The 26,659-nt window shown below is 43.8% G+C and overlaps 1 protein-coding gene across 5 annotated transcripts in view; it reads right to left on the bottom strand.

The window, feature by feature from the left end:
- Positions 1-4,836: 4,836 nt before the first annotated feature.
- The window catches only part of RNF41 (ring finger protein 41), a 29,522-nt gene continuing 7,699 nt past the window's right edge, over positions 4,837-26,659 (bottom strand). For 3 of the 5 annotated variants that reach the window (XM_024992148.2, XM_024992149.2, XM_024992150.2), the window contains exons 4-8: positions 14,635-14,747; positions 10,805-11,076; positions 9,972-10,107; positions 9,499-9,602; positions 6,432-8,748 (exon numbers count right to left, since the gene is read on the bottom strand). In XM_024992148.2, the coding sequence (XP_024847916.1) occupies positions 8,397-8,748; positions 9,499-9,602; positions 9,972-10,107; positions 10,805-11,076; positions 14,635-14,724 (954 nt within the window). In that variant the 5' untranslated portion in view covers positions 14,725-14,747 and the 3' untranslated portion in view covers positions 6,432-8,396. 5 annotated transcript variants of the gene reach the window in all.

The following is a 26,659-nucleotide window of genomic DNA, read 5'->3' as shown; positions in this document are numbered from 1 at the left end:
TTCTACCCCCTGGAATTCTTTAGTTTCTGATTCAATATTTGGCCTTGCTCTTCTGCCCTGAAGTTACTTCTGCACCTTGGCTTGCAAGCCCCACTCATTTCAACCTCCTAAAGAACCTTCCGTGAATAGCCTTTCATAACAGATTAAAATTCTCCTACTCTACTCATTCAATCCTTCATTAATTCAGGACAAACAAAACAATGACTTCACTTGACACTTCCAAATCGCCATGTTGTTTTCTACTTTTTTTTGTTTTAAAATCTATACCTTCTGCCTCTAGCTCCATGCTATCTTTAATACCCTGTGGTAGAAAACTTTGCTATGTTTGAAGCCATTGATTTCTTACTGGGCTTGAGAGACACTGTACATTCTTGCTTTTCTCTTAGAACACTATTTCTCCATCTCGTCTATTTTCTCCCTTCTTCTGTGAAGTTCTACAAAAGCTTTGCTCTTCTCCTCCCAAGCCACAAACCCCAAACTACTATTCCAAGCATGAACTTTCAGCCACACCATGGTCCTATATCTCAAGCTGCCTTGGTGTTTAGTCGCTAAGTTATGTCTGACTCTTTTGTGACCCCAAGGACTGTAGCCTGCCAGGCTCCTCTGTCCATGGGATTTCCCAGGCAAGAGTACTGGAGTGGGTTGCCATTTCCTTCTCTAGGGGTCTTTCCAACCTGAGGTTTCTGGTTGGAACCTGCATCTCTTGCTTGACAGGCAGATTCTTTACTGCTGAGTCACCAGGAAAGCCCCATATCTCTAGCTGCCTATATGTCTGCATAGCTGACCTAATGTCACCTAAAACACAAAACTTCTTCCTTCCCTGAATCACATTTTCAACTTTTTTCATTTGTTAATACTTTCTCTCAATTCTATCTAGTTTCCAACCTTAAGAATCATCAGACATTTTCTTTTCTGCCATATCCATCATTCATCAATCATTGCTTCCTCCATCATATCACCTATTTCACGCTGTTACAGTGGCCTTCCAGGTGCCCCAGTTTCGCCACTTAAACATCTCTGAAACACTGCTTTCATCAAATTAATCTCATCTAGGAATTTCAGTGCCCCATCTGTTCAAACACATTCTCCTATTATCAGTATGCCCTGCCTAAACCACCCATTTTTTTAATCCTTGTGTCCTTCCAGTAAGATAGCCCCAATCTAAATGGGTTGGACGTCTAAGTCACCGCCTCATTCCTTCTTTCTCTTGTGAAGTTCCTTCTGTCTCCTCACCTTAAAACCAATGACTAGCTAATTCTACCCTATACTGATTTTTTTTTTAAGCTGCAGATTCTTAGATCTTAATCAAATTTGCTTTTATGTGACTAAAAAGCTAATGTGGGGAAATCGAACATGCAGGAACTTATCTCCTTCCAATTTGTCAACTTGTTCCAGATGTTACAAGGCTTGGATCTCTGTAGTTTATCCAGTAAAGCAAATAATTAGAGGACCCGAGCCCAAATGATCTCAACCTACACTTATTTCAGGAATGCTATCATTGCACACAACATTTCTGGAGCTCCTTCATGGCTAGGTTATGGGCCACATTTAAATGATTGATTACTTCAAAATTACTTAAAAAAAAAAAAAGCTGAAGCATTAGCCACCTTTATCATGCATCTTATTTTCCAGATTTTGTTCCAGATTACTTCTGGAATTCCCTAAGGTCGAATTCTTAGCCTTATGGAGAAGGCAATGGCAACCCACTCCAGTACTCTTGCCTGGAAAATTCCATGGGTGGAGGAGCCTGGGAGGCTGCCGTCTATGGGGTTGCAGAGTCCGACACGACTGAAGTGACTTAGCAGCAGCAGCAGCAGCAGCAGCAATGTCTGTTGAAAAACTAAACGCTGAGTCACATAGTTAATTTTAAGGCTTCAGAATCTATGACAATATCTGTGCACAAAAACAGTCTGTCATAGAGACAGTCCCTTCTTTTGAGGAGTGGGTAGTTCGAGCCCTCATTAAAGCTACAGGTAGAACTGTAAACCAACTGTCTTGTGTTTCCTGAGTTAGCTTACATGGATGTCTTTTAATAATGTCATTAGCCTTTTCAACTTTTTCGAAAGATTGGCGTCTCAAGCAACAGTGTGATACTCTATTCCTAGAGCTTTTGACATCCCTTGAGTTATAGCAGCTTTAAAGATGGAGCCATTGTCACTCTGAACTTTAGAGTTTAAGATCCCACTTACATCATGAGAAGTCAGTACAGTAAAATTTCACCCATTAGTAAACTTATGAGCTATAGGCATTAGTAAAACAATAGCAACAATTACCCTTAAGCAATGTGGCCATAGCCTTTTTTCAGTAACAAACTAAACTCTGATCCTGTGGACAAGCTCAAAGTTGGAGCCTGTAAGAGAGCACTGTGAAGAGCCTTAAAAGCCGTTTGTGTCTCTGGGGACCAAACCAGCTTGTCGGTTTGGGCCTACTGAGTCTCAGTTAAAAGTTTATATAAAGGCTGGGCAAATTTCCCATAACTTGGAGTCCAAATGCAGCAATAGCTTGTAATGCTCAAGAATCCTCTCAATTGTCTAAAGTCATATTTGGCTCATTTAGGAATAAAGTATAAGGATTAGACACACACACACACACACAAAAAGAATTCTTAGCCTTCTGTTCTCTCCTTTAGTGGCTGCTATCATTCCTGGAATTTCTTGATAATTCCCAAATCCACATCTTTAACCCTAACTTCTTGCTCTTAAGCTGTAGACCCACATTTCTGTTTTCTAGCCAACCCCCTCTATGGGGAAGCACTTCCAACCCATTTTTCCCCAAATGAGCTCATTACTTCATTCTTCAAACCTGCTCATCATCTTCTCCTCGCTATTCAGGTTAATGACATGTCCTCTCACTCACAGACTAGAAACCTCAGTCTTTATCTGTGACTCACCTTTAATTAAGTGTCCCTTTTTATGTGCACTGGTTAGCAACTCAGGCTCTGGAATGAATTCTGGGTTCAAATCCTAGTTCTGATTTTTAAAAAATAAATTTGGCCACAACCCACAGCATGTGGGATCTTAGTTCCCTGACCAGGGATTGAACCCATGCCCCCTGCATTGGAAGGCTGATTCTTAACCACTGGACTGCCCGGGAAGTCCCCCAGTTCTGATTATTAGCTACATGAACTTTGTCCTTTGTCTCAGTTTCCCCACATAGAAAGTGATGATGATAATAATCTTTTTATAAAACTGCTGGGATGACTAGATGCTTAATATTTAGCTCATGACTCACAATACATGCTCAATCTGACTGTTAGTCCCTTTCCTCACTGCCAATATCTGATCCTATTTGGAACTCAGCTCTAGTGATTCCTGGAAAGACTTCCCTCCTGCATCCCACCAGGGTAGGGTAGGGAGTTGACCCCTTTCCTCCTCATTGTCCCACTGCATTAAACATACATATTAGCAGTATGCTATTCTGTATTTCCCATTATTTGTTCAAGTGTATGTCACCCAAGCTTCAAATTCCTTTCAAGGAATATACAATTATTTGTATATCTCAAATGCCCAGAACCCAGTCTAGCACTTGATACTTATGCTATAAATTTTGGCTGAGTGAATCCAGTCAGTTACCAAGGTCAGTTAACCTGTTGATTTTTCTCCCCTCCTCTGTCCTCTTTCCTGGTCATTTCAAGCTCTAATCCTCTCATGTGAATTAGTGCAAAGCTTACTAATGTTATCATCCAATTTTCATTGTTTTTCTATCATCACTAGAACCATGAATTACAAGTCACGTCTCTTCTCAAGAACTTATCTGTAAAACTAATGTCCAAATTCCCTGCCATATCAATGCTTTCCAGGAATCAGCCCCAAATTATTTTTAGTCTTCCATTACTTCTTTCAACAAACTCTATGCTTCAGATCACGTTCCTCCTTCTTCAATATATCCTTCACTTCCAATTGTTTTTATTCATGCTATTATTTCAGCCTAAAACAGAGGTTGAAAACTGGTGAACCATGTTTTTTTTGGCCCACATTTTAAAAATTGAGCCAACATTTAAAAGTTGTGATATTTAGCATAAACATTAGGATGTCCACAAGTTTTTGAAAAAAGTCAGGAGCAGTGTTGGGTCTCTATTCTTGTATAGCAGTAACCAATCAGATCTGTACTGCCAGCTGCCCCTTCTCTCAGGGCACATATTTGTCACCTAGCCAGCTTCAAAAACCTCTCAATGATGAAAGTGTACAGTGAAGAGATCAGGGTAATAGTGGGACAACTGGGCCTATGTTCTAATGTTACACAACATAAAGAACATCTCCCCTGAGATGTCTTTTATTCCCAGAACTGGTTAACTTCCCTCTGTCTGACTCCAGGGAATTCCCTGGTAGGGCTCTGACTCCACACTTTCACAGCTGAGGGCCTGGGTTCAATCTCAGGTTGGGGAACTAAGATCCCACAAGCCACATGGCATGACAAAAAAAAAAAAAAAAGAATCTCTCTGACTCTAGATCTAATCTTGTTTAGGAAAAATAGCGGTTTGAAGAATAAGTTAAAGGACATTGTCAAGAAGGAGTCAAATTCAAAAGACCACTCTCTGGACAACTGACCCTATTCTCTTCAACAAATTAATGTTACCAAAAAGAGGTTGTTTAAGGAATCCAGACAGAGTTAAAACACATAACCTGGTATAACCACATGGTTCCTGGATTGGATCCAGGTTGGAGAGTAATCAGCTCTAAAAGTATTTTTCTTAGGACAATTGGGGAACTGCGAATATAAGTTTGTATTAGATTAAGGATACATTGTTAATTTTAAGCATTTGTTATTTTGACAATGCAGAAAAATTCTGATTTTTCAAAGGCATATACTAAAAAAAAACAAAACAAAAACAAAAAATTAAAACAAGCAACGCTCTTTACTTCCCTGCCCGTTCTCCTGACCTTAAAATAGGTTGGCACATTTTCTATAAAGGACAAAGTAGCACACATTTTAGGTTTTGCCATAGTTCTATGGCAGGTACTCAGCTCTACTGCTGTAATCTGAAAGCAGCCAGAGACAATATACATAAATACAAATGGGCATGGCTGTGTTCCAGTACAACTTTTTTTTCCAAAATCAGGCAGCAAGATACAAGTTGTAGTTTGCCAACCTCTGATCTAGAACAATATACCACGTCCTAACCTCTGATGTAGAACAAGATACCATGTCTCCCGGAAAAGTCTTTCCTGGAACCCAGGGCTTTATCTTCACTCTGCTCACATACTGCTTGTGGCAAGATCCACTTCCCACATTTATGATGTCTTATTATATACTCTGATGCTGGGAAAGATTGAAGGCAGGAGGAGTAGAGGACGACAGAAGATGAGATGGTTGGATGGCACCACCAACTCGATGGACATGAATTTGAACAAGCTCCAGGAGTTGGTGATGGATGGGGAAGCCTGGCATGCTGCAGTCCATGGGGTTGCAGAGTTGGACATGACTGAGCAACTGAACTGAACTGATTGAACATTTATCTCCATCGGGGAGTAACTTCTGTGAAGGTAGGTGCCATTTTGCTATATGAACCACCAGCCCCAGCCCCACCCTAGTTGAGTTCTTGCAAAATAGACATTCAGTGAGTATTGTTTCCAAAAACCAGGCCTACCCTAAAAGATTTGGCATCATTCATAACATTCAAAAGAATGAGCAGCAGGTTCTAAACATAATTTTCGGGTGCCATTGCCTTCTCCAAACATTATTTTAAAGAAACTTAAAAAAAGCACTGCTGTCACTAGAGCATATATGTTGCCACTCTTGGTCTATACCATGATGTGTTTATCAGCATCTTCTAATCAGATCTTGTGTATATGAAAGTGTAGTAGATTCCATGTGCACAGGAGTGTTCTTATGCTTTTTTTTGCCCCTCTAAAGTGTCTAGAGTACTATTAGATTTATATTAGGTGCACAGTAAATGCTCAACAAATTTAAAATACAGTACTGTGGTAAAAGATTTTTTTTCTCATGATAGGGAAAGTGGCAGTAAACGCCTACAGAAGGGTTTATCGGGTTTGACAATCACAGCAGGCAGTCGTTCCAGGTTCCTTTCCTCATGTTTACTTTTTTGGTTAGGTGGAGGTTTCTCTGCCTGCCATGGAATCCCAGATTCCAAAGCAAAGGTGTTTGTGGGACAAGGGGAAAGGTATTTGCATATGGTCTACAGAAAGTGTCCCCAAATCCCAGAGCACCTTGGGAAGACATGGATTTGCAGCAAAGGAAAACTCTGAAAATAACACAGTCCAGATCACTAGCAAGAGCGCTTCAGCTCTACAGAACAGGAGACAGGAGGGAAGGGCGTAGGAGGGTACACTCCTTCCACACAGACCTCCTAAAACAGAGGTCAGCCCAAAGACAAGAGTTGGTTACAGAGCAAGGAAGAAGTCAGGGAATTAAGGTAGAGAAAGGCCAAAGCAGAGGAGAACCTCCAGGAGGGGAGTGATATGAATTAAGAATTGAGAGAGCTGAGTAAAAGATTTATTATTAGTGCAGTCAATACCATGAAACAGCACATGTATAACACAACCAGCGACCTGCAGAGACACTAGTGCAAAGGGTAGGGAAGCCTTGACTGAGCTTCCTGGCTCCATCTGAAGGTGATAACAGGAGGGTGTGGGCCTGGGTAAGGCAGGCAGGGGCAGAGGGGAGTGGAAGAAATGTAGTAACCAGACTAAGTATAGCAGCGTTTTCAAATTCCTGAGCACAACGTCCCGGAGCTGGAACATATGACTGTTCCTCACCGCCTTCAAGCTGTGTCCCTCTCCTCCCCACAGTCCCAGTGGAGCCATGACCCAACTACCAGACCCACAGCAAGCTGGCCTGGGATAAAACTCCAAGCTGTCCTATGGCCATCTTCCTCTAGCCCCTCTCTCACCTGCATATTAAGATAATCACACCCACTACCCCTCCCCTTCTCTTACTCTGCTGGCCACCCCAGGGATGAAGGAATGCCCTGGGCAGCTTGAAATGGAGCTGAAGCCCATGGCGGGTATGGGTGAGACAACACAGCCTGTACTCAGTGACAGGATTTCCATCCCGTCTTGCCTGGTGAAGCTTAGAACCCAGCTATATATCTCCAAGGAAACTGGGTGTTAGGGTAGGGCTGGTGGCGGGTAGGATTTCTTCAAAATTAAATCCAGAGTTTTACCATGAGACCCTGGTGAGGCTGGGAGCACAGTTCTCTAGGGCATAGTCAGTGATGCTGGACGGTCACATCCATCACTGGAATAGAGGAAGCGCCTCATCCTAGACGGGTTATGGAGGCTTGGGGTAGGCTTCAGTTCAGCCAGGGGCTCCCATGGCCCTTCCTATATTAAAGCCAAAGGTTGTGCTGAAAAGGAAAAATATAAAAGACCCCAGCCCTGTCCCACCCTATCCAAAAATCCCCACAACAGGAACAGCAAAAGAAAAGTTTTCTGTTTTGTTAACTTTTTTTTTCTTTTTCCTTTCTTAAAAAAAAAAAAAAGGTAAATAAATTAAATTGCCAACAACGTGGCTGGGCTAGAAAAGTGGGGTAGCCATAATCAGGCCTTTCTTTAAAAAAAAAAAAAAAAGTGGGAGGGAAAGAGTGAAAGAAAGTTACCAAAATAACTAGTTACAATCACAGGGCTGGCGAGGGGTCTAGGGGGCTATTATGGCCCGTGCCACAAAGGCAGCACCCACCCGACTGCAGCAGAAGCCAGCAACCTGCTTCTTGCTGAGCATTCACCCCAGGAGACTAACCCCTCACCCCCAACCCTGTCATTGCCTAGCCATGATAAAGTGTAGGAAAGGAGAGCTCATCTGAAAGTATTCGGCATCCCCAACTGTACACCCGCAGGCCCGGCAGGAGCCCACACCTTTAAGTGGCCTGGTGGGTATTGCTTGGCACCGAGGTCCAGTCTTCCCTTAAGGGCCACCAGCGATGGCCTACTGGCCTCATTATTTATTTCTAGGCTTTTGTTCCACTCTACCATTTCTTCAGGATGTCTGCTCCCCACAGCTGCCCTCTAAATGCTGTTCAGAGTCAACAGACCTGCCTCATCTGGAGTCCCAGGTTTTGGAGGAGGGGAACAGTTAGAGATTCCTCACTCCATCCTGATCCTCTATCTAAAATGAGTATCTTTGTGCTTTCTGAAAATATCTGGAACCAGGGACCCTAGGCAGGAAAACAGAAATAGAGATGGGGACTTTCCCAATCAGGTGGAAAATTTACAGACATCTTGGGGGAAAAAATTAGACAAAAGGAGGGAATCTGGGTTTCCCACCTAAAAGGCTGAGCAGAGTGCTCTGTGGTCCCCCTCAGTGGTGGCACAGCTGGGACACGTGTGGCTCCAGGGTAAGCCACGGTATTAAGAAAAGTGGGGAGGACTTGGGGCCCTGCTGCTGGAGTAACTGGATCTTCAGATCTTCATCTCTTCCAGAGAGCCCATCAAGATCTCCTATATCTCTTCCACGCCATGCGCAAAGATCATGACGAGCCCAGGTTCCTGCACCATGTCGTCACCCATGTGCTGGTTCTCACAGGCCATCACAACAACAGCCTGCTTGCCAGGGATGCGCTTGGCCACGTAGTTCTCATAGTAACGCCGGTTCATCTGTCTTGTCTCTAACGTGGCCAGACCCTGGGGCCAGCTCCGCTCGTGGGCGTTTTCGATCAGCTCATTGACAATAGAGGCAGGACAGCCACTCTCCACCAGGGAGCGCTTGATGACAGCCTGGAGCACAGCGTCAGGGGTGGAGATCATGCCGCCCCAGCGGGTCACTCGTGCAGGCTGCAGGGAGTTCACCCACCTGTGTGGAGGGAGTTGGAGGGGGTCAGTGAAGGTCAGCCCCTTTCTCTGCACTGGCTTTCCTCCTAATAGTAACGACTGCCTGCTCTGCGCTCAGCCTAACCCAATTCCTCCTTTTTTCCTTCCATCATTGGTTCAGAAACTCCAGATCTTTCCCTAGGTGGTCCCATCTGAGTGTCACCACGTGTTCCTCACCAGATTAAACCCCACAAGTGTAAGGTTCCTGTTGTTTCTCCTGAAAATTCCAATACTTAGCACATGGTGCCTGGGAAGTGGTAAGTATTCAACAAAAATGAATACCGAATGAAGCAATTATTCCTCTATTCTGTGTCCCATGCAGCACTGTATAGACTGACTCACTCAGTTTAGTCTATGAACTATGTAGAACTCCAGAACTGAAAGGGATCTTAGACTTCACTTGTTTTTGCCACACTTTAGATCACTTTCCTGGATTTTTGCACTCTCTTCTCTGAATTGTAAACTCCCTGAAGACAGGGACAATATTTTAACACAGCGTTTTGTGCATGTGGGTACCCACCTAACTCTTGGCTAAGCTTTCCCTTCCATCTACCCTCTACTGGGGCTGAAGGTGATCCCCTTCTCCTCTGCCTCTTGTTCTTCATCCCAGCATCTGAGGAGCAGCGGCCCCAGCCCAGCCCTCTTCTTACTTTGCCACTTCCCTGCTCTTCTCTCCTCAGGGCTCAGTACCAGGACATGGAATGAGTGATTCCACATCCCGAATAACACTCACTCTAGAATCTCATTGTACTCAATGGTCTCTTCCAGGTTCTGAAGGTTGGGATTGACACTGCGAATTGCACGCATGTATGCCTTGAGCAGCTGAATGTCTCGCTTCTGTCGGAGAGAAGGAGAACAAGGGATAATGGTTAAGACAGACAATAGATGAAAGACAAAATGAAGGAAATCAAGAGGTCTGAGGAACAACCAGACTGGAAGCTTCATAAAGACAGGGATACGACGGTATTAATCCCAGCTGTACCCTCAGTTCTTAGCAAAGTGCCTTCAAGGGAAGGCATTTGATAAATGGTAAATAAATGAATGCCACTGATGGGATAATGAGGAACAAGAAGAGCTCCAGTCTGATTTGCTGCTATTCACAGGCAGAGTATCCACTGACCAGGCTCACAAGCACAGGCACAGATCCGCTGCTCACATCCATGCCTGTCACCCATAGGCACACACTCTGTGTTCTCCAGGCCCTACCTGCTCCGCCAGCTGGTGTTTGTGTTCCGCTGAGGTTTTTTCCAGCTCTGCAATCCGTGTCTGCTGCTGCTGTACCACTGAGCGCAGGTGCTTAATACAGTTGTGGTTTGGCAGCTCATCTTTGGGCATCTCCAGGCTGCCACCCAGGGTGGGAAAAGAACATGACAGGAGCGTTCAATGAGATAAGTGGGCACAGGCAGGTATCTGCTGAGAAGGCTTTTTTCTACCGGAAATTACTAACATTCATTCATTTCTAACATTCTCTTGTTTATTGCCTTCACTTCCTTCTCCCCAGCTCCCCCACCCACCATATCCCTTTGCTGTCTTCTTCCTCTGGGCCTCTTTCCTTCTTCGAGACAGTGTTTTATCTCCCACGTGGCTCTGCGTTCCTCCTGCAGATTCTGCCTGTGGACTCATTCCTTCTGAGAAGCCCTAGATTCAAAGCCCCAGCTATCAGGAATTAACCAAATATTTTACACCCCAAAGAAAGACAAAATAGGACCAGAGGTAATATGAGAGGCCTGGAAATTAGAGCAGTGAATCTGACAAAGAGAAGCAGTACTGGACAAAAGGGAGGAATAAAGTAAATCAGTCTTTAGTGGTATCACACAGATTGCTGAATCACTGTCTCCCTTCTCTTACTAAAGCAAGAGGACAAAGATCGTAGCTCGGAAAGCAGCACGAAACAGATCCTAGAGCAGGGAGCCAGGGAGGCCAAGAGCGCTCCTTGCCTATGCACACAGGAGACCTCTTCAGCAGGGAGTGGGAGGTCCACAGACAGGTATAAATGGGAAGGCCCCTCTCTGTGGGTAGAAGAAAGGCAGGACTCTTACCCGCAGCCCTGTTCACAGGTCACAGGCCGTTTGGGGTTGTGCTCACAGTCACTGAGGTGAGACATGAGGTTGTCAAGCCGGACGATAGCACTGCAGCCAAACACAGCGTTGTCGCAGGCAATCTGCAGCTTTGACAGCATGTTCCGCATGATCCGAGGTACTGGGCGCAGGTGGGCGACCGTCACAACGCTCCGGTCCACCGGACACGTCTGCTGCTGAGAGAACCACTGGGTGATGCAGGCATTGCAGAAAGCATGCTCACAGTGAGGCGCCTGGAAGCGAAAGCAGGGCAGAAGGGACACAAAAGAATTAGCCAGAGCTAAGAGCCTGGGGACGATAACTCTGCAAAGCCTATCAAGCCGCTGCGCAGCTTCCAGGGCCAGAGGTCCCTGGGGTCACAGCAACGGTGAGATCTACGATGGGTAAGGCTTCAGATATGTTTCCTGTGCTCAAGATTCCAAATGGATTGTGACATAAGACAAGTAAAAAGTTATATAACAATAAGAACTATAAATAACATTCCAGGACAGTGAGCGAGAGACATAAGGTGGTCAATTATTAAATGCCAACTGGATTACAAATAGACAATAATTGGCCAAAGAAATCCAGAGGAGGGTGAGATCTTTCCAGTCTAGGTCAATCAGGGCAGGTATTTATGGACAGGACAGAATCTGATATGGGTCCTGAGGGATGCGTTGGGGGGAGGGGGGCAGAGACTCACTGGCAGAAGTTCATTTTTTTTGGCTGCGAGACCTCAGTTCCCCAAAAAGGATTGAACTTGGGCCACAATGGTGAAAGTGCCAAATCCTTAACCACTAGACCACCAGGGAGCTCCCCCAAGTTCTTATGTTATGAGGCCCAACCTGAGGTGTTGCCCTGAGTCCCAAGGAGCAATGCCTATGCTCCAAAACAGGTCTAGATTTTTGTAGAATCACATTCTCTTCAGTTTCATAAAGATCACATTTCAGCCTACGTCCTTGATAATGCAAAGTGAGAGGATTCTCTGGCCTCCAGCATGGGACAGAGCAGGAACTTACTAGATATTGATGAATGGATGAATGACGCCGAGTGCTTTTTATGAGCCAAACATTTTGCTACATGGTTAAGTTAAAAAAAGGTAAGACAGTTTCTGCCTTCAAAATGTTCACAGATTGTAACATACAAAGGCTTCATAAGAAATTAAGTCATTATCAATATCATTAATCCAACTGTCACTACATTTTTATTTTTCACTGAAAGACATAATATTTGATTCTTTTTAAAATCTTAGACCCTATCTCTAAAAAAATCCTAAGTGTGTCCACTTTTCTCCGTCTGTACTACCACTAACCCAGTTCAAGCGATCACCTCTCATCTAAATTATCATGTCTTCTAACTGGCCTTCCTACTTCCACCTTGCCCCTTTATAATCCAGCCTATATTCAGCACCTGGAGTGATCGTTTAGAAATGCAAACTGGATCATATTCCTCACCTGTTTAAAATTTTACAATGGTTTCCCATTACACCTAAAATAAATCCAAAGTCCTGCCCAGGACTTAAAAATTCTGTTTGATCTGGCCCTGTGCCTCTCTTCACACCATGCTCCCAGCATGGTGTGACTTCAGGCCCTTCTGGCTTTCTCTCTGTTCCTCGTCCCACCCTGCTCATTCCTGTCTCTTGCTTTTGCTGCTCCTCTTTGCTGGCCCCTTATCATTCTGATCTCAGCTCAGTTGAACCTCTTTCATGACCCTTCTATCTAAACCTGCCACCCCTGCAGAAGTATATAGAAGGTGCTACCTTTGTGTAAGAAAGGTAGGCAAAGATATGTGTACATTCACACTTGCTTGTATCTGCCCCCATACACACTGGAAGGATACCAAATTAATAGAAATGGCTATTGATGAGGGGATTAGGTGGACTGGGACAAAGATGAATTAAGACTTTTCACCATACATCTTTTTCTACTGTTTTGATTTCTAAACCATATGAATTTATTATCTATTTTTAAAAAATGATGTAGGGAAATGAGCAGCCCTAGCAGAAGCTTTCTGTCCTTGGAAATGGGTCTATTAACCTGGCTTGCTCCTAAGATGGTAAAGCCTGAGTGGGTGGGGGAGGATGTTCTGTCTCAGATAGTCACTAACTGCCACTGATTTCTCCACATGTGACTCACCTCAAATGACAGTGCCAGAAAACAGACAAGGCCCTGCCAGGGTGGAGAGGGAACTGACACACCCCATGACCTCTTGACACCACCAGGAGAGCCTGCTCCACACCCAGCCAATCCGCTTCTAATGGCATGCATGCGTGCTAAGTCGCTTCAGCCATGTCTGACTCTGCAACCCTATGGACTGTAGTCCACCAGGCTCCTCTGCGTCCATGGGATTTCCCAGGCAAGAATACTGGAGTGGGTTACCATTTCCCTTTCCAAGGGATCTTCCCGACCCAGGGATCGAACCTACATCTCTTACGTCTCCTGCACTGGCAGGTAGGTTCTTTACCACTAGTGCCACCTGGCAGCACACTGCAAAGGCAGAGGATAGGGCCAGGGCTTGCTGCCACTGGAATGCATTCTGATTTTCATTCAGTTCAGTCATCTGTGTTCCTTTGGGTAGCTGACAATTGGAGAGTAAGAATAAACTCCAAGAATCAAGGGGAGCCTCAGGGAGTTGTATAAGCAGTGAGTGGGGGAAGGGCCGAAAGCCCTCATTGACTGGTGTTTGGGTTTGGAACATGGAATTATCTCCACCTAGCCAGAGGAGCGGCAGAGGATTAATTGGTATTTACAGAGTACAGGCAATAAGGACCATACAGAATGATGTCCCATGAATACAACTGTTAAGAATTCACCTCGTTCATTATACTTGCCTGGTAATCATGAGCTTCTCCTCATACTTGCCCCAGGAAGACACAATTATCTTTGGTCTCTCAAGGCTGGTAAAGAAATGACCTAGTGAAGGTGGCAGCTTTCATATCACAATCCAGAGTACATGGCTGCATTAAAAATTTCCCCCCCCCCAATAAATCCTAGGAAGAAACTAGATCAGTTCATACAGCTCCCCACTTCCTATCTGTTAAACAGTAGGCAGGCCCTCAGGCTGATAGAAGAAGGCAATGGCACCCCACTCCAGTACTCTTGCCATGGACGGAGGAGCCTGGTGGGCTGCAGTCCATGGGGTCGCTAAGAGTCGGACACGACTGAGTCACTTCACTGTCACTTTTCACTTTCACGCATTGGAGAAGGAAATGGCAACCCACTCCAGTGTTCTTGCCTGGAGAATCCCAGGGACGGGGGAGCCTGGTGGGCTGCCGTCTATGGGGTCGCACAGGGTCGGACATGACTGAAGCGACTTAGCAGCAGCAGGCTGATAACCTGAGACACTCCGTCATGAAAAGGCAGAGAGAACTTACTAGGAGAATCCAGAAGTTCAGTCATGGAAAGGAAGATGGAACCTAGTTAGAGCCCCTGAAGAGAAAAAGAAGCTACCAAGCTATTGTCAAGAGGACAGAAACAAATAGCTGACCATTTTACAGCATGAAAACCTCACCTCCGAAGAAAATCTGAACAAGCTACACTTCTGCGGTGTCCGCCTCTAGACAGACTCTGGAAGGCCCTATTCCAGAGTATTGTATTTTGTATTTTGACACTCCTTCTCTTGCACCCTTCAAATCAGGGTCTTGTCGCCACCACCGCTCCTGTGCCCCAAACCTCTAGTCTGCGAGTGTCAGGAATGTGGGGAGTGGGAGCCTGAACAGTGACTTCCCCGTTGGCCCCATTTCCTATGAATGTTTTCTAATTAGCTCCACTGCCATCTGTTGCCTCACCAAACCTGCCATCAACCCGACTCACCTGGACTGGCTCCTCCAAGACTCCACTGCAAATAGGACAGATAAGGTCTTCGTCAACATCCCCCTGGAAACGGGTTACATCATACCCCATGTCTCATCACTGAAACCCAGGTCCTGGAAGGAACAACAGAGGAAAGAGAGGCCAGGTCAGAAGAATACAGGTATTTCCAACTTTATCTCACTGCCAAGACCCATTCATTTGTCCAATAAATATTTATTGAGAGCTTACTACATGCCAGTCATTTGTGGGGCAGTAGGGGAAGCTGACTCAAGAAATTTAATTCTAATGGGAGAATCAAAGGATTTTATATAAACATACACTTAAAATATGAAATGATAAATGCTCTCAGGTTAAACATGGCATTACGATGGCAATAAATTTGGATACCTAACCCAGGCTGAAAGGAGAGGGAGGCTGAGAAGTTTTCCAGGACACTAGCAGGACAAACAAGTAGTTAGCTAGGTTGCAGGGGTGGGGGGTGGGGTGGGGGTGGGGGAGAGTGGGGGAGCCTGAGCAGGGTGGGACATTAGGGTTTTAGGCATACGAGATAGTGTATTTAAAGGCCCAGAAGTAGGAGGAGATATATGATGAGTTCAGGGAACTATAAGTGATTCAGAAAAAAGCTGATTTGAAGGGTGCAAGAGAGGGAGTGTCAAAATACAAGGCTGGAAAGGCAAGCAAGGGCCAGGCCATGGGGAGTCTTACATAAGGAATTGGGACTTCACCTTGAAGGCTACAGGGAACCAATGAAAGACTTTAAAAGGAACGATGATAAAAGTTCTCTTTTAGAATCACTCTGTAAACCGGGCTGAGATTAGAGACAGGAAGAACATCTAGGCAGGAGACAAACGGTGAGAGTCTGAATTTAGGTGATGGTAATGGGAGGGAAGTTCAAGAAAGAGAACACTCAAAGAGCAGCTAGGCTGCCACACCCCTTCCTTGGGCTCCTAAAGATCCAACCTAAATAAGACTGTGTGTGCATGCTTAGTTGCTAGGTCATGGACTGTAGCCCACGAGGCTCCTCAGTTCATGGGATTTTTTTTCCCAGGCAAGAATACTGGAGTGGGTTGCCATTTCCTTCTCCTAGGGGATCTTCCTGACCCAGGGATCAAAACTGTGTCTCCTGCATTGCAGGCAGATTCTTTACCACTGAGCCACTGGGGAAGCCCCAAATAAGACGTCACTGAACAGTAACTGAAACTCCCCTGTGGACATCCAACCAGTGGGCTACTTGGAGCAAGGATGGGCACCTGATATAAGGGTAGATAATCTACAGACCCCATCAAACTGTGATGTCCTGAAAAAGATGAGCTACGTCAATCATGAAGTTCTCAGAAATTTAGAATTATGCTGTTCAATTTACAAGAGTGTGGAATGGGGGATTTCCCTGGCATCCAGTGGTAGGACTTGGCATTTTCACTGTGGTGGCCCAGGTTTGATCCCAGGTCGGGGAACCAAGATCCCTGAAGCTGTGTGGCTCAAAGATAAACAAATAAAAATTGAAATTAAAAGGATGGGGAATGAAATGGACACAGAGAGGCCTTGCTAGGTCAAGTACAAGCTAAAGTACAGCACTGGATTGAGTTAAGACTGACTGGATTTATATCCCTAGTTCTACTACTCATTAGCTGGGTGACCTTGGGCAGGCCATGTACACTTCCTAAGCCTAAATTGCTTTTTAAATAGATGAAATGGGTATAAGTAAGAAACAATGCATGAAAAACATTTAGCATGGTGTTTGCTGGCACATACGAGGCACTCAATACACAAGAGTAACCATTATTTATATACACATCTTTTTTTTCTTTTTGACTGTGCCATGCGGCATCTTAGTTCCTCACCAGGGGCCCTAACCACTGGACGGCCAGGGAGTTCAGTACAGTTCAGTCACTCAATCATGTCTGACTCTTTGCAACCCCATGGACTGCAGCACGCCAGGCCTTCCTGTCCATCACCAACTCCCAGAGTTTACTCAAACTCATGTCCATTGAGTCGGTGATGCCATTCAACCATCTCATCCTGTCATCCCCTTCTCCTCCCACCTTCAATCTTTCCCAGCATTAGGGTCTTTTCAAATGAGTCAGTTCTTCACATCAGGTGGCCAAAGTATTGGAGTTTCAGCTTTAACATCAGTCCGTCCAATGAATATTCAGGACTGATTTCCTTTAGGATGGACTGGTTAGATCTCCTTGCAGTCCAAGGGACTCTCAAGCGTCTTCTCCAACACCACAGCTCAAAAGCTTCAATTCTTCGGCACTCAGCTTTCTTCACAGTCCAACTCTCACATCCATACGTGACTACTGGAAAAACCATAGCTTTGACTGGCAAAGTAATGTCTCTGCTTTTTAATATGCTGTCTAGGTTGGTCATAATTTTTCTTCCAAGGAGCAAGCATCTTTTAGTTTCATGGCTGCAGTCACCATCTGCAGTGATTTTGGAGCCCCCAAAGATAAAGTCTGTCACTGTTTCCACTGTTTCCCCATCTATTTGCCATGAAGTGATGGGACCAGATGCCATGATCTTAGTTTTCTGAATGTTGAGCTTTAAGCCAACTTCTTCACTCTCCTCTTTCACTTTCATCAGGAGGCTTTTTAGTTTTTCTTCACTTTCTGCCATAAGGGTGGTGTCATCTGCATATCTGAGGTTATTGATACTTCTCCTGGCAATCTTGATTCCAGCTTGTGCTTCATCCAGTCCAGCATTTCTCATGATGTACTCTGCATATAATCTAAATAAGCAGGGTGACAATATAACAGCCTTGACATACTCCTTTCCCGATTTGGAACCAGTATTTTGTTCCGTGTCCAGTCCTAACTGTTGCTTCTTGACCTGCATACAGATTTCTCAGGAGGCAGGTCAAGCGGTCTGGTATTCCCATCTCTTTAAGAATTTTCCAGTTTGTTGTGATGTGATCCACACAGTCAAAGGCTTTGGCATAGTCAAGAAAGCAGAAGTAGATGTTTTTCTGGAACTCTCTTGCTTTTTCGATGATCCAACGGATGTTGGCAATTTGATCTCTGGTTCCTCTGCCTTTTCTAAATCCAGCTTGAACATCTGGAAGTTGACGGTTCACATACTGTTGACACCTGGCTTGGAGAATTTTGAGCATTACTTTGCTAGCGTGTGAGATGAGTGCAACTGTGTGGTAGTTTAATTCCCTATTTACGTACACATTTAATTTCTACTACTTGATTAAAAATTCCTTGAGAGTAGGAACTCGTAAGTTACATCCAATTTAATACCAAGCTACAGTTCTTAACAAAACATAAAATATTGGTGTGACTTAATGTTGCTTTAACTAGGAGCTTCCCAGCAAACAGAGTATAGTGGACATGTATTTCTGCCTACCTACCATCCCATTTTCTGTAAACAGCATCACAGGTTTCCTTTAGGAATCATATCCTGGTTCTTAATGGACATGTGACCCAACCCAGGACAATAAGAGAAATGCCTGGGACTCTCAAGGAGTTTGTATAGCTGGTAGGATGTACAACTCAGAGTGGTCAGTGACCAGCCCTGCCATTAATGAGGAGAGCCTACTTATAGAATGACACCATAATTGGGAATTTCCTGGTGGTCCAGTGGTTAGGGCTCTGCACTTCCACTGCAGGGGGCACAGGTTCAATCCCTGGTTGTGAAACTAAAATCCCACATGCTACAGAGCTCAGCCAAAAAAACAAAAATGACACCACAATAAAGAAAGCAGAGCTGAGAAATAAAATTAAATGAAATCATTTGAGGGCCTAGATTCAGCCATGTTTGAAGCCACAGTCACTTTCTGAACATAAGTTACATGAGCCAGTAAATTCCCTATTATGTGTAGGCTGGTTTGAGCTGGGTTTTTGTCTCTTTAATCAGACAAGATCCTAACTAATATAGTAGGCTAATGGAGATAAATCACAAGGCTCACTTTGGAACCACTCAGCTTCCTTTACCCATTTTATATAGGAACAATGATACCCCATGACATTGGTACAATTACACTGACCTCTATCACCACCATTTCTCTGCATTCCTGTTCCTCCACTTCTAGGATCTATATACTAACAATGCCTCTGAAATTGTCACTCTAAACTACCTTGGTCTGGCTATCTTCCTCTAAGACGGGGATATCCATGGAGAGAAGGGAACCCTCCCACACTGTTGGTGGGAAGGTAAATTGGTACAGCCACTGTGGAGAACAGTATATAAAGGCTCCTTAAAAACTAAAAATAGGGCTTCCACGGTGGCTCAGTGGTAAAGAATACACCTGCCTTGCCTATGCAGGAGACACGGGTTTGATCCCTGATCCAGGAAGATCCCACATGCCCTAGAGCAAATAAGCCCATGTGCCACAACTACTGAGCCTGCGCTCTAAAGCCTGTGAGCTGCAACCACTGAGCCCACGCGCCAAAACTACTGAAGCTTGTGCCCCTGGAGCCCATGTTTTGCAACGAGAGAAACCACTGCAAGGAGAAGCCTGGCACCTCAACTGGACAGTAGCCCCTGCTCGATGCAACTAGAGAAAAGCTCTCACAGCAACAAAGACCTAGCACAGCCAAAAGTAAGTAAATAAATAAAAGTTTTTAAAGAAGAGTATTAAAAAAATTCCACTAAAAACAGAGCTACTATATGACCCTGCAGTCCCACTCCTGGGCATATACCCAGAGAAAAACATGGTCCGAAAGGATACATGCACCTCAATGTTCACTGCAGCACTGTTTACAATAGCCGACCCATGGAAGCAACCTAAATACCCACTGACAGAGGAATAGGTAAAGAAGATGTGATACATGTATTCAATGGAATATTACTCAGCCATAAAAAGGGAAACAATGCCATTTGCAGCAACATGGGTGAACTAGAGACTGTCATACTGAGTGAAGTCAGAGAGGAAGAAATACCACGTGACTATTCCTTATATGTGGAATCTAAAAAGAAATGATACAAATGAACTTATTTACAAAACAGAAATAGACTCACAGACTTAAAGAACGAACTTACGGTTGTCAGGGGAAACAATGGAAGGAAGGGAAAGCTAGGGAGTTTGGAATCAACATGTACATACTGCTATATTTAAGAAGGATAACCAATAAGGACCTGTATAGCACAGGAAACACTGCTCAATGTTATATGGCAGGCTGGATGGGAGGGGAGTTTTGCGGGAGATTGGATACATGTATACATGTGACTGAGTACCTTTGCTGTGCACCTGAAACTATCACAACATCATTAATCAACTACCAGTTCAGTTCAGATCAGTCGCTCAGTCGTGTCCGAATCTTTGCGACCCCATGAATCACAGCACGCCAGGCCTCCCTGTCCATCACCAACTCCCGGAGTTCACCCAAACTCATGTCCATCGAGTCGGTGATGCCATCCAGCCATCTCATCCTCTGTCATCCCCTTCTCCTCCTGCCCCCAATCCCTCCCAGCATCAGAGTCTTTTCCAATGAGTCAACTCTTCACATGAGGTGGCCAAAGTACTGGAGTTTCAGCTTTAGCATCATTCCTTCCAAAGAAATCCCAGGGCTGATCTCCTTCAGAATGGACTGGTTGGATCTCCTTGCAGTCCAAGGGACTCTCAAGAGTACTCTAAATATAAATAAAAAGTTTAAAAAAAAAGTGGGGATAGCCATATATTTGTCTCTCCTCAGACCTCTGACCTTCTGTTCCTATGTCAACATTCTTTTGAATAATCTATCAACAGTAATGGATCAGAGTGAGTACATGAAAGGTGATATTAAAGACATCATAAAGTGAAATGTAAAACCCAGAACAAAGGCCCTTTGTGATTCTCCTTATTGTGACTCACTGAACAATGAGGATGGTGGTGAGAGAGCCGACAGAGAGCAGTGCAGGGTCCCTGTTCTGTGGCCCTTCATTACTGACAGCTGTAGTGCACACCATGGCACTGTTGGCTCCAGGAATTCTACTCCCTCTCTCTCATCCACATGGCTCCCAGAGAAGCTGCCCCACTAGTACAGAGACCTTACCCTAGGCTGCACCTGACTGGGCCAAGGGTGAGCATGCAACCCAATCAGGGCCAACATATCGTATCTCTGAGAATTTGAATTTGACATCAAGCAAGATGAGTTGCTCTTTCTCTGTGTGCCATGTTCACTGAAGAAGACAAATCTACAGAGGGAAAGAAAAGACTGAGATGAACACAGTGAGAAAGGCCTGGAAGAGAGCAGCAAGTCCTGAGATCAGAGTGCAGGTGTGTTCCCAAGATCCAGCTGTCTTCCTAACTTTGGTTTCTGTGAGACACCCTGTGTATCCTCTTTTTATTTAAGCTACTTTGAGTTGGGCTTCTGTATCTTCCAACCAAAAGAATCCTGGTTCAAACAACAGCAAAGAGACAGCATATAGCATTAGAAGCTTAAAGAGGGATGGTTTAAATTAAGAGTAATGAAGACCCTAGGATACTATAGTAGGGTTAGAATAAACCTGAAAGTTATGGGAGTGCCTGAAGGATTTTTGTTGGCATAAATTTACAGGTTTTTTTTACTTTGACAATTTCAGACTTCCAAAGATCCCATATATCCAGACTCCTTAAATGTTTACATTTAACCACATTTATAACTGCATATTTTTAACCACATTTATATATATATATCAAAATTTTTTGAACTTTTAAAAGTAAACTGTAGACTTGATGCTTTTAACCCTAAATAAATACTGTGTACTGTATTTCCTAAAAAGAACATTTTTTATATTGATAGTAAAATTATAAAAATCAGGAAATTAACATTGATGTAATATTATATTTACAAACCATTTTTCCAGTTTTGCCAGTTGTCCCAATAATCTACTTGAGCAAAAGAACATTCAAGATTATGTTGAATTATATTATGCACTGAGTTGTCAAACTTCTTTAATCCTATGACTGAAAAAGTTACTAAATCCTTTTCGTTTTTTATAAATTTGACATTTTTTTAAGAATACGCACTGGACCTCCCTGGTGGTACAGTGCGTAAGAACCCATCTGCCAATGCAGGGGACACGGGTCCAATCCCCTGGTCAGAAAGACCCCACATGCCACAGAGCAACTAGGCCCGTGTGCCACAACTACTGAGCCTGCGTGCTGCAACTACTGGAGCCCACATGCCAAGAGCCTGTGCTCCACGACAAGAGAAGCCACCACAGTGACAAAGCCCACGCACCGCAATTGGAAAGCAGCCCCCAACCACTGCAACCAGAGAAAGCCCAGCACAGCCAATGACTAAATAAGAAGACACACCAGTTATATGAGAATGTCTCTTATTTGTCTGATGTTTCCTCATGATTAAATTCAGGTTTTGGGACTTCTTTGGCAGTCCAATGGCTAAGATTCCAAGCTCCTGATTCAGGGGGCCCAGGTTCTATCCATGATCAGGGAACTAGATCCCAGATGCAGCAACTAAGACTCTGAATGCCACAACTGAAGATTCTGCATACTGCAACTAAGACCTGGCACAGCCAAATAAATAGATAAATATTAAAAATAAGTAAGTAAATTCAGGTTTCATTTTAGGCAAAAATACCACAAACTAGCACTGTGTTCTCAATGCATCATATCAGGAGCACATAATGTTGATCTGTACTGTTCCTGGTGGTACCAGCTTTGACCCTTTGGTTAAGTGCTATCTGTCAGGTTTTTCTACTCTAAGAGTTATTACTTTTTCCTATGTAAGTAAGAATGTTGTGAGGGAGATTCTTAAGTGTGTGTACACCTGAAGGAACTTTAAGAAATTGACATGATCAGCTTTCTATTTTAGACTGGCAGATTCTGGCAGCCATGCAAAAAATATAGGGGATAGGGAATATTAGAGACAGTAAGATCTTTGTAGGAGTTTACTGTAAAAATTAAGATTAAAAAAAGTATAAAGGTTCAAACCAAGGCATTTAAGAGAAGGAATCAGGAATCAAGCAGGCCAGTGGTTGTTGGGACTTTCCCACGCTTCCACTTCGGAGAACTAGGATCCTGCAAGCTGCATGGTGTAGCCAAAAATAACAATAATAAAATGAATAAACAAAAATTTTAAAAAAGGGAATTTATATTAGTTCAGGAAGTAATAAAAAGATTACTCTTTTGTTTCTGCCTTGGATAATTAGTGGTGAATTCTTATTTACCAAAATAAGAAACTTTGAAAAAGATCAGGATGGGGTAAAAAGTAATAATGATCCTAGTCTTGGACGTGTAGAGTTTCAGATTCCAAGCAGAAATCCTGAAGGTAATAGCTGATGGGTTTTGAAAGGCCACAAGGGAAAGTACACAGAATGAAACCAGACAATGAGGATGGTTCTGAAGTCTATGGAACACTAGGGAGCACTGATTTTTTGCTTTATTTTTCAGTTTTCCTTTTTTCACAAGTAGTATATATGACTTTATGTTCATTTTAAAAGAATAAAGCCACTCTTCCCACCTTCCTCTCGCCATCCATTGCTTGGTGAACACTCCTTCTTTCAATTGCCCTGCCCTCCTTTGCTATACATAGATAGATAGATATAGATATAGATATATATATATATAGATATATATATATATATATATATATATTTTTTTTTTTTTTTTTGCCCACACTGTACAGCATGCAGAATCTTAATTTCCCCAACCAGGGATCAACCCATGCCTCCTGCAGTGGAAGCTCAGAGTCTGAACCACTGGACCAGAGAAGTCCCATAGAATCATGTTTGAAGGAAGCCTTGCTCCCAGGCAGTTTATATTCTAGTGGTTGAGAATTTTCAAGCCACCAGTCTAAGCCTTGATTACAATGTGTTTTGTCATTCCCTTCAGACTGAGGTTTGCCTGATTGCCAATTTTTCCCCTGAAACAAATCATGTTGCAATTAATACCCCTGTAACATGATTTTTTTGGAGCACGAGAACAAATCTCTCTCCTAGGACAGATACCGAGAGCTGGAATTGCTGGGCTGAATGGTGGGCTTGCTATTTGTTTTCTAGACACTTCCATACCATACTCTGGAAAGGCCCTTTCAATTTACACCACCACCAACAGTGTGTGAAAATACTTTAATGATGACATTTAAAAGGGGGGCAGGGAAGGAGAGAAAAAAAAAAGAAAAAAAAAAGAGAGAGATTGAGAAAGATTGGCCCCAGATAAAAGAAAATCCTGGAGAGAAGAGAGTCACAGAAGTTAAGGGAGTTGGGGGTGTGGTGAGGAGGAAGGAAAGAGGAATTCTTGTTTCATGAGTAGAGTTTCCGTTTTGCAAGATGAGAATGTTCCAGAGGTCTGTTTCACAACAATGTGAATATGCTTACATTATTGAACTATATTGTATGCTCAAAAATAGTGAAGATGGAAATTTTGTGTTACGTGTTTTTACCACACACACACAAATTAAGGAAGTGGAATGTTTAGAGGAAAAAGAAGTGTCAAAAACTGCAAACACAAGTTGGACTAAAAAAAGTAGAAACTGCCAAGACATGGGACTGTGGACGCCCACAGCAGAGGGGGGCTGCATGGCGCTGGGTGGCACTGTGGCCAACGCAGCATTGAGAGTGGGAGCCAGACTGCAGTGGCTCACAGTGAGCAGGTGAGACAGAGAGATGGGGACTGAAGAAAATTGTCAAAAGCCTGATTCCCAAGGAAGAAAGGAGAGAGGAGCACAGGAGGCTGAGGAAGGGGGTTGGGTAGGGGTGCTTTTTCCTTATGCTAAGGAAGGTTTGAGGATGTGTATTTACCAAAAGGAAAGCTCTAGTGAAGAAGGAAAAGTAAAGATGAGAATCTGGTCACTGAGGGAAAGGTAGGATGGAAACCAGGAAATATGTTAAATAGGAAGAGGGACACCTTTAAAGCAGGAAAGCAGACAGACTTCCCTGGTGGTCCAGTGGTTAGGAATCGCCTGACAATGCAGGGGACACAGGTTTGATTCCCGTGAGAAGCTCCCACATGCCGTGAGGCAACTAAGCCAGTGCCCCGTAACTACTAAAGCCCAAATGCCCTAGAGCCCGTGTTCTGAGACAAGCCATTGCAATGAGAGGTCTGTGCAATGCAATGAACACTTGTCTTCACTCACTGCAATCAGAGAAAGCCTGAGTGCAGCAATGAAGACCAAGTGCAGCCAAATAAATAAATTTTTTTTTTTTAATTAAGGCTTTAAAAAAAAGCAGGAAAGAAGAATGGTACTGAAAGAGGTCCAGACAGGTTTTCAAAAATCACACTAATGAACTTTTAAAAATCAGATAATCACACTCATTTAAGTGAACAGTAAAGTATAGCTACACTTACTTATGGTAATATAAGCCAACCTGATGGAAGAGCATATCTAGCACATCTATTTTTTTTTTTAAACATCTATTTGTTTATTGTTGGCTGTGCTGGGTCTTTGCTGCTGTGCACAGGCTTTCTCTAGCTGCACTGGGCGTGGGCTACTCTTGGTTTCAGAGCACAGGCTTCTCACTGTGGTGGCTTCTCTTGTTGCAGAGCAGTCTCTAGGCACGAGGGCTTCCGTGGTTGCACCTTGTGGGCTCTGGAGCCCTGGCTCAGGAGTAGCCTCAGGGTCTTCGGGATCTTCCCAGCTGCTATTGTTCAGTCACTCAGTCGTGTCTGATTCTGTGACCCACACCAGGCTTCCCTGCCCCTCACCATCTCCCAGAGCTTGCTCACACTCATGTCCGTTGAATTGGTGATGCCATTCAGCCATCACATCCTCTGTCGTCCCCTTCTCCTCAATCTTCTGCCTTCAATCTTCCCAGCATCAGGCTCTTTTCTAATGAATCAGCTCCAGCATCAGGGTCTTTTCCAAAGAGTCAGCTCCAGCATCAGGGTCTTTTCCAATGAGTCAGCTCTTTGCATAAGGTGGCCAAAGTATCAGAGCTTCAGCTTCAGCAGATCAAACACATGTCCCCTACACTGGCAGGCAGATTCTTAACCACTGGACCACCAGGGAAGCCTGAGGATATGTATTTTAAATGATGCTTATGAGGAATATACAATAACATAGTATATTGGGTTGGCCAAAAAGTTTGTTCAGGTTTTTTTGTAATATCTTATGGAAAAACTCAAACTTTTGGTCAACCCAATAATAGATTTAAAAAGTAGGACACAAACTTGAATATAGATCTGTTGAAACACAGTTTTCCCCATTGACCTGGTTAAGACGTCTTATTTTTGCCTTTAGAGTTGGAATGGACCGTAAGAGACCATCTGGTTTAACACACCAGGGCTGGAATCCTCTCCATGGTATCCAAGAGTCAGTCACTCTGAGCTTAGACAGTCCTGGGAAAGGTCAAGATAGAGAGCAGCAGGAGCACAGAAAAGGAGTATCTCCCCTAGACTCAACTCTCCCACAGCATCTAGAGTACCTATGTCCTTCTAAAACAGGTATTGGGAGCTTTACCTGCGGACGACCTCTAAGGACACAATGGAACTATTATCGCATTTCCTCTCCACTTCAGTTAATACAACCTGACACTGGTTTGTGCTATTCTGAATAATGGCTAGGTGCTACCTGAGACAGCCTCTACATGATAGCAGAAATATCACCCAACACCCATAATTCAGCTGTTGAACCCCTGACTTTACAATATTTGAAAATGAAGTGAAAGTGTTAGTTGCTCAGTCGTGTCCAACTCTTTGCAACCCCATGGACTATGGCCCACCAAGCTCCTCTGTCCAGGGAATTCTCTAGGTAAGAATACTAGAGTGGATAGCCATTTCTTTCTCCAGGGGATCTATCTTCCTGACCCAGAGGTCGAACCCAGATCTCCTGCATTGCAGGCGGATTCTTCACCATCTGAGCCACCAGAGAAGCTTCTAACAATATCTACCTCAATTAAATAAACAAAGCGTAATCTGGTTTCTCTATAATAGCTACTATATTAATCAGAGGAAAAAAAATTATTACTGCCTTAAAATGTATCAGGTATGAAGTCTTCCAAGATATACTGCTAAGACAAAAAAACTAAGGTATATAATAGTATATGGAAATGTGCCAAAATAAGGGCAAAATATAATACATATGTGTGCATATGTATTATGAATGCATATGAATATGCTTTCATATACACAAAACTCTCCAGAAATGGCCAATAGTGGCTG

Source organism: Bos taurus, chromosome 5 (assembly GCF_002263795.3).
Source record: "Bos taurus isolate L1 Dominette 01449 registration number 42190680 breed Hereford chromosome 5, ARS-UCD2.0, whole genome shotgun sequence".
Classification (NCBI taxonomy): domain Eukaryota; kingdom Metazoa; phylum Chordata; class Mammalia; order Artiodactyla; family Bovidae; genus Bos; species Bos taurus.
The sequence above is the reverse complement of the archived record's forward strand: the minus strand, read 5'-3'. Positions and strand labels throughout refer to the sequence as shown.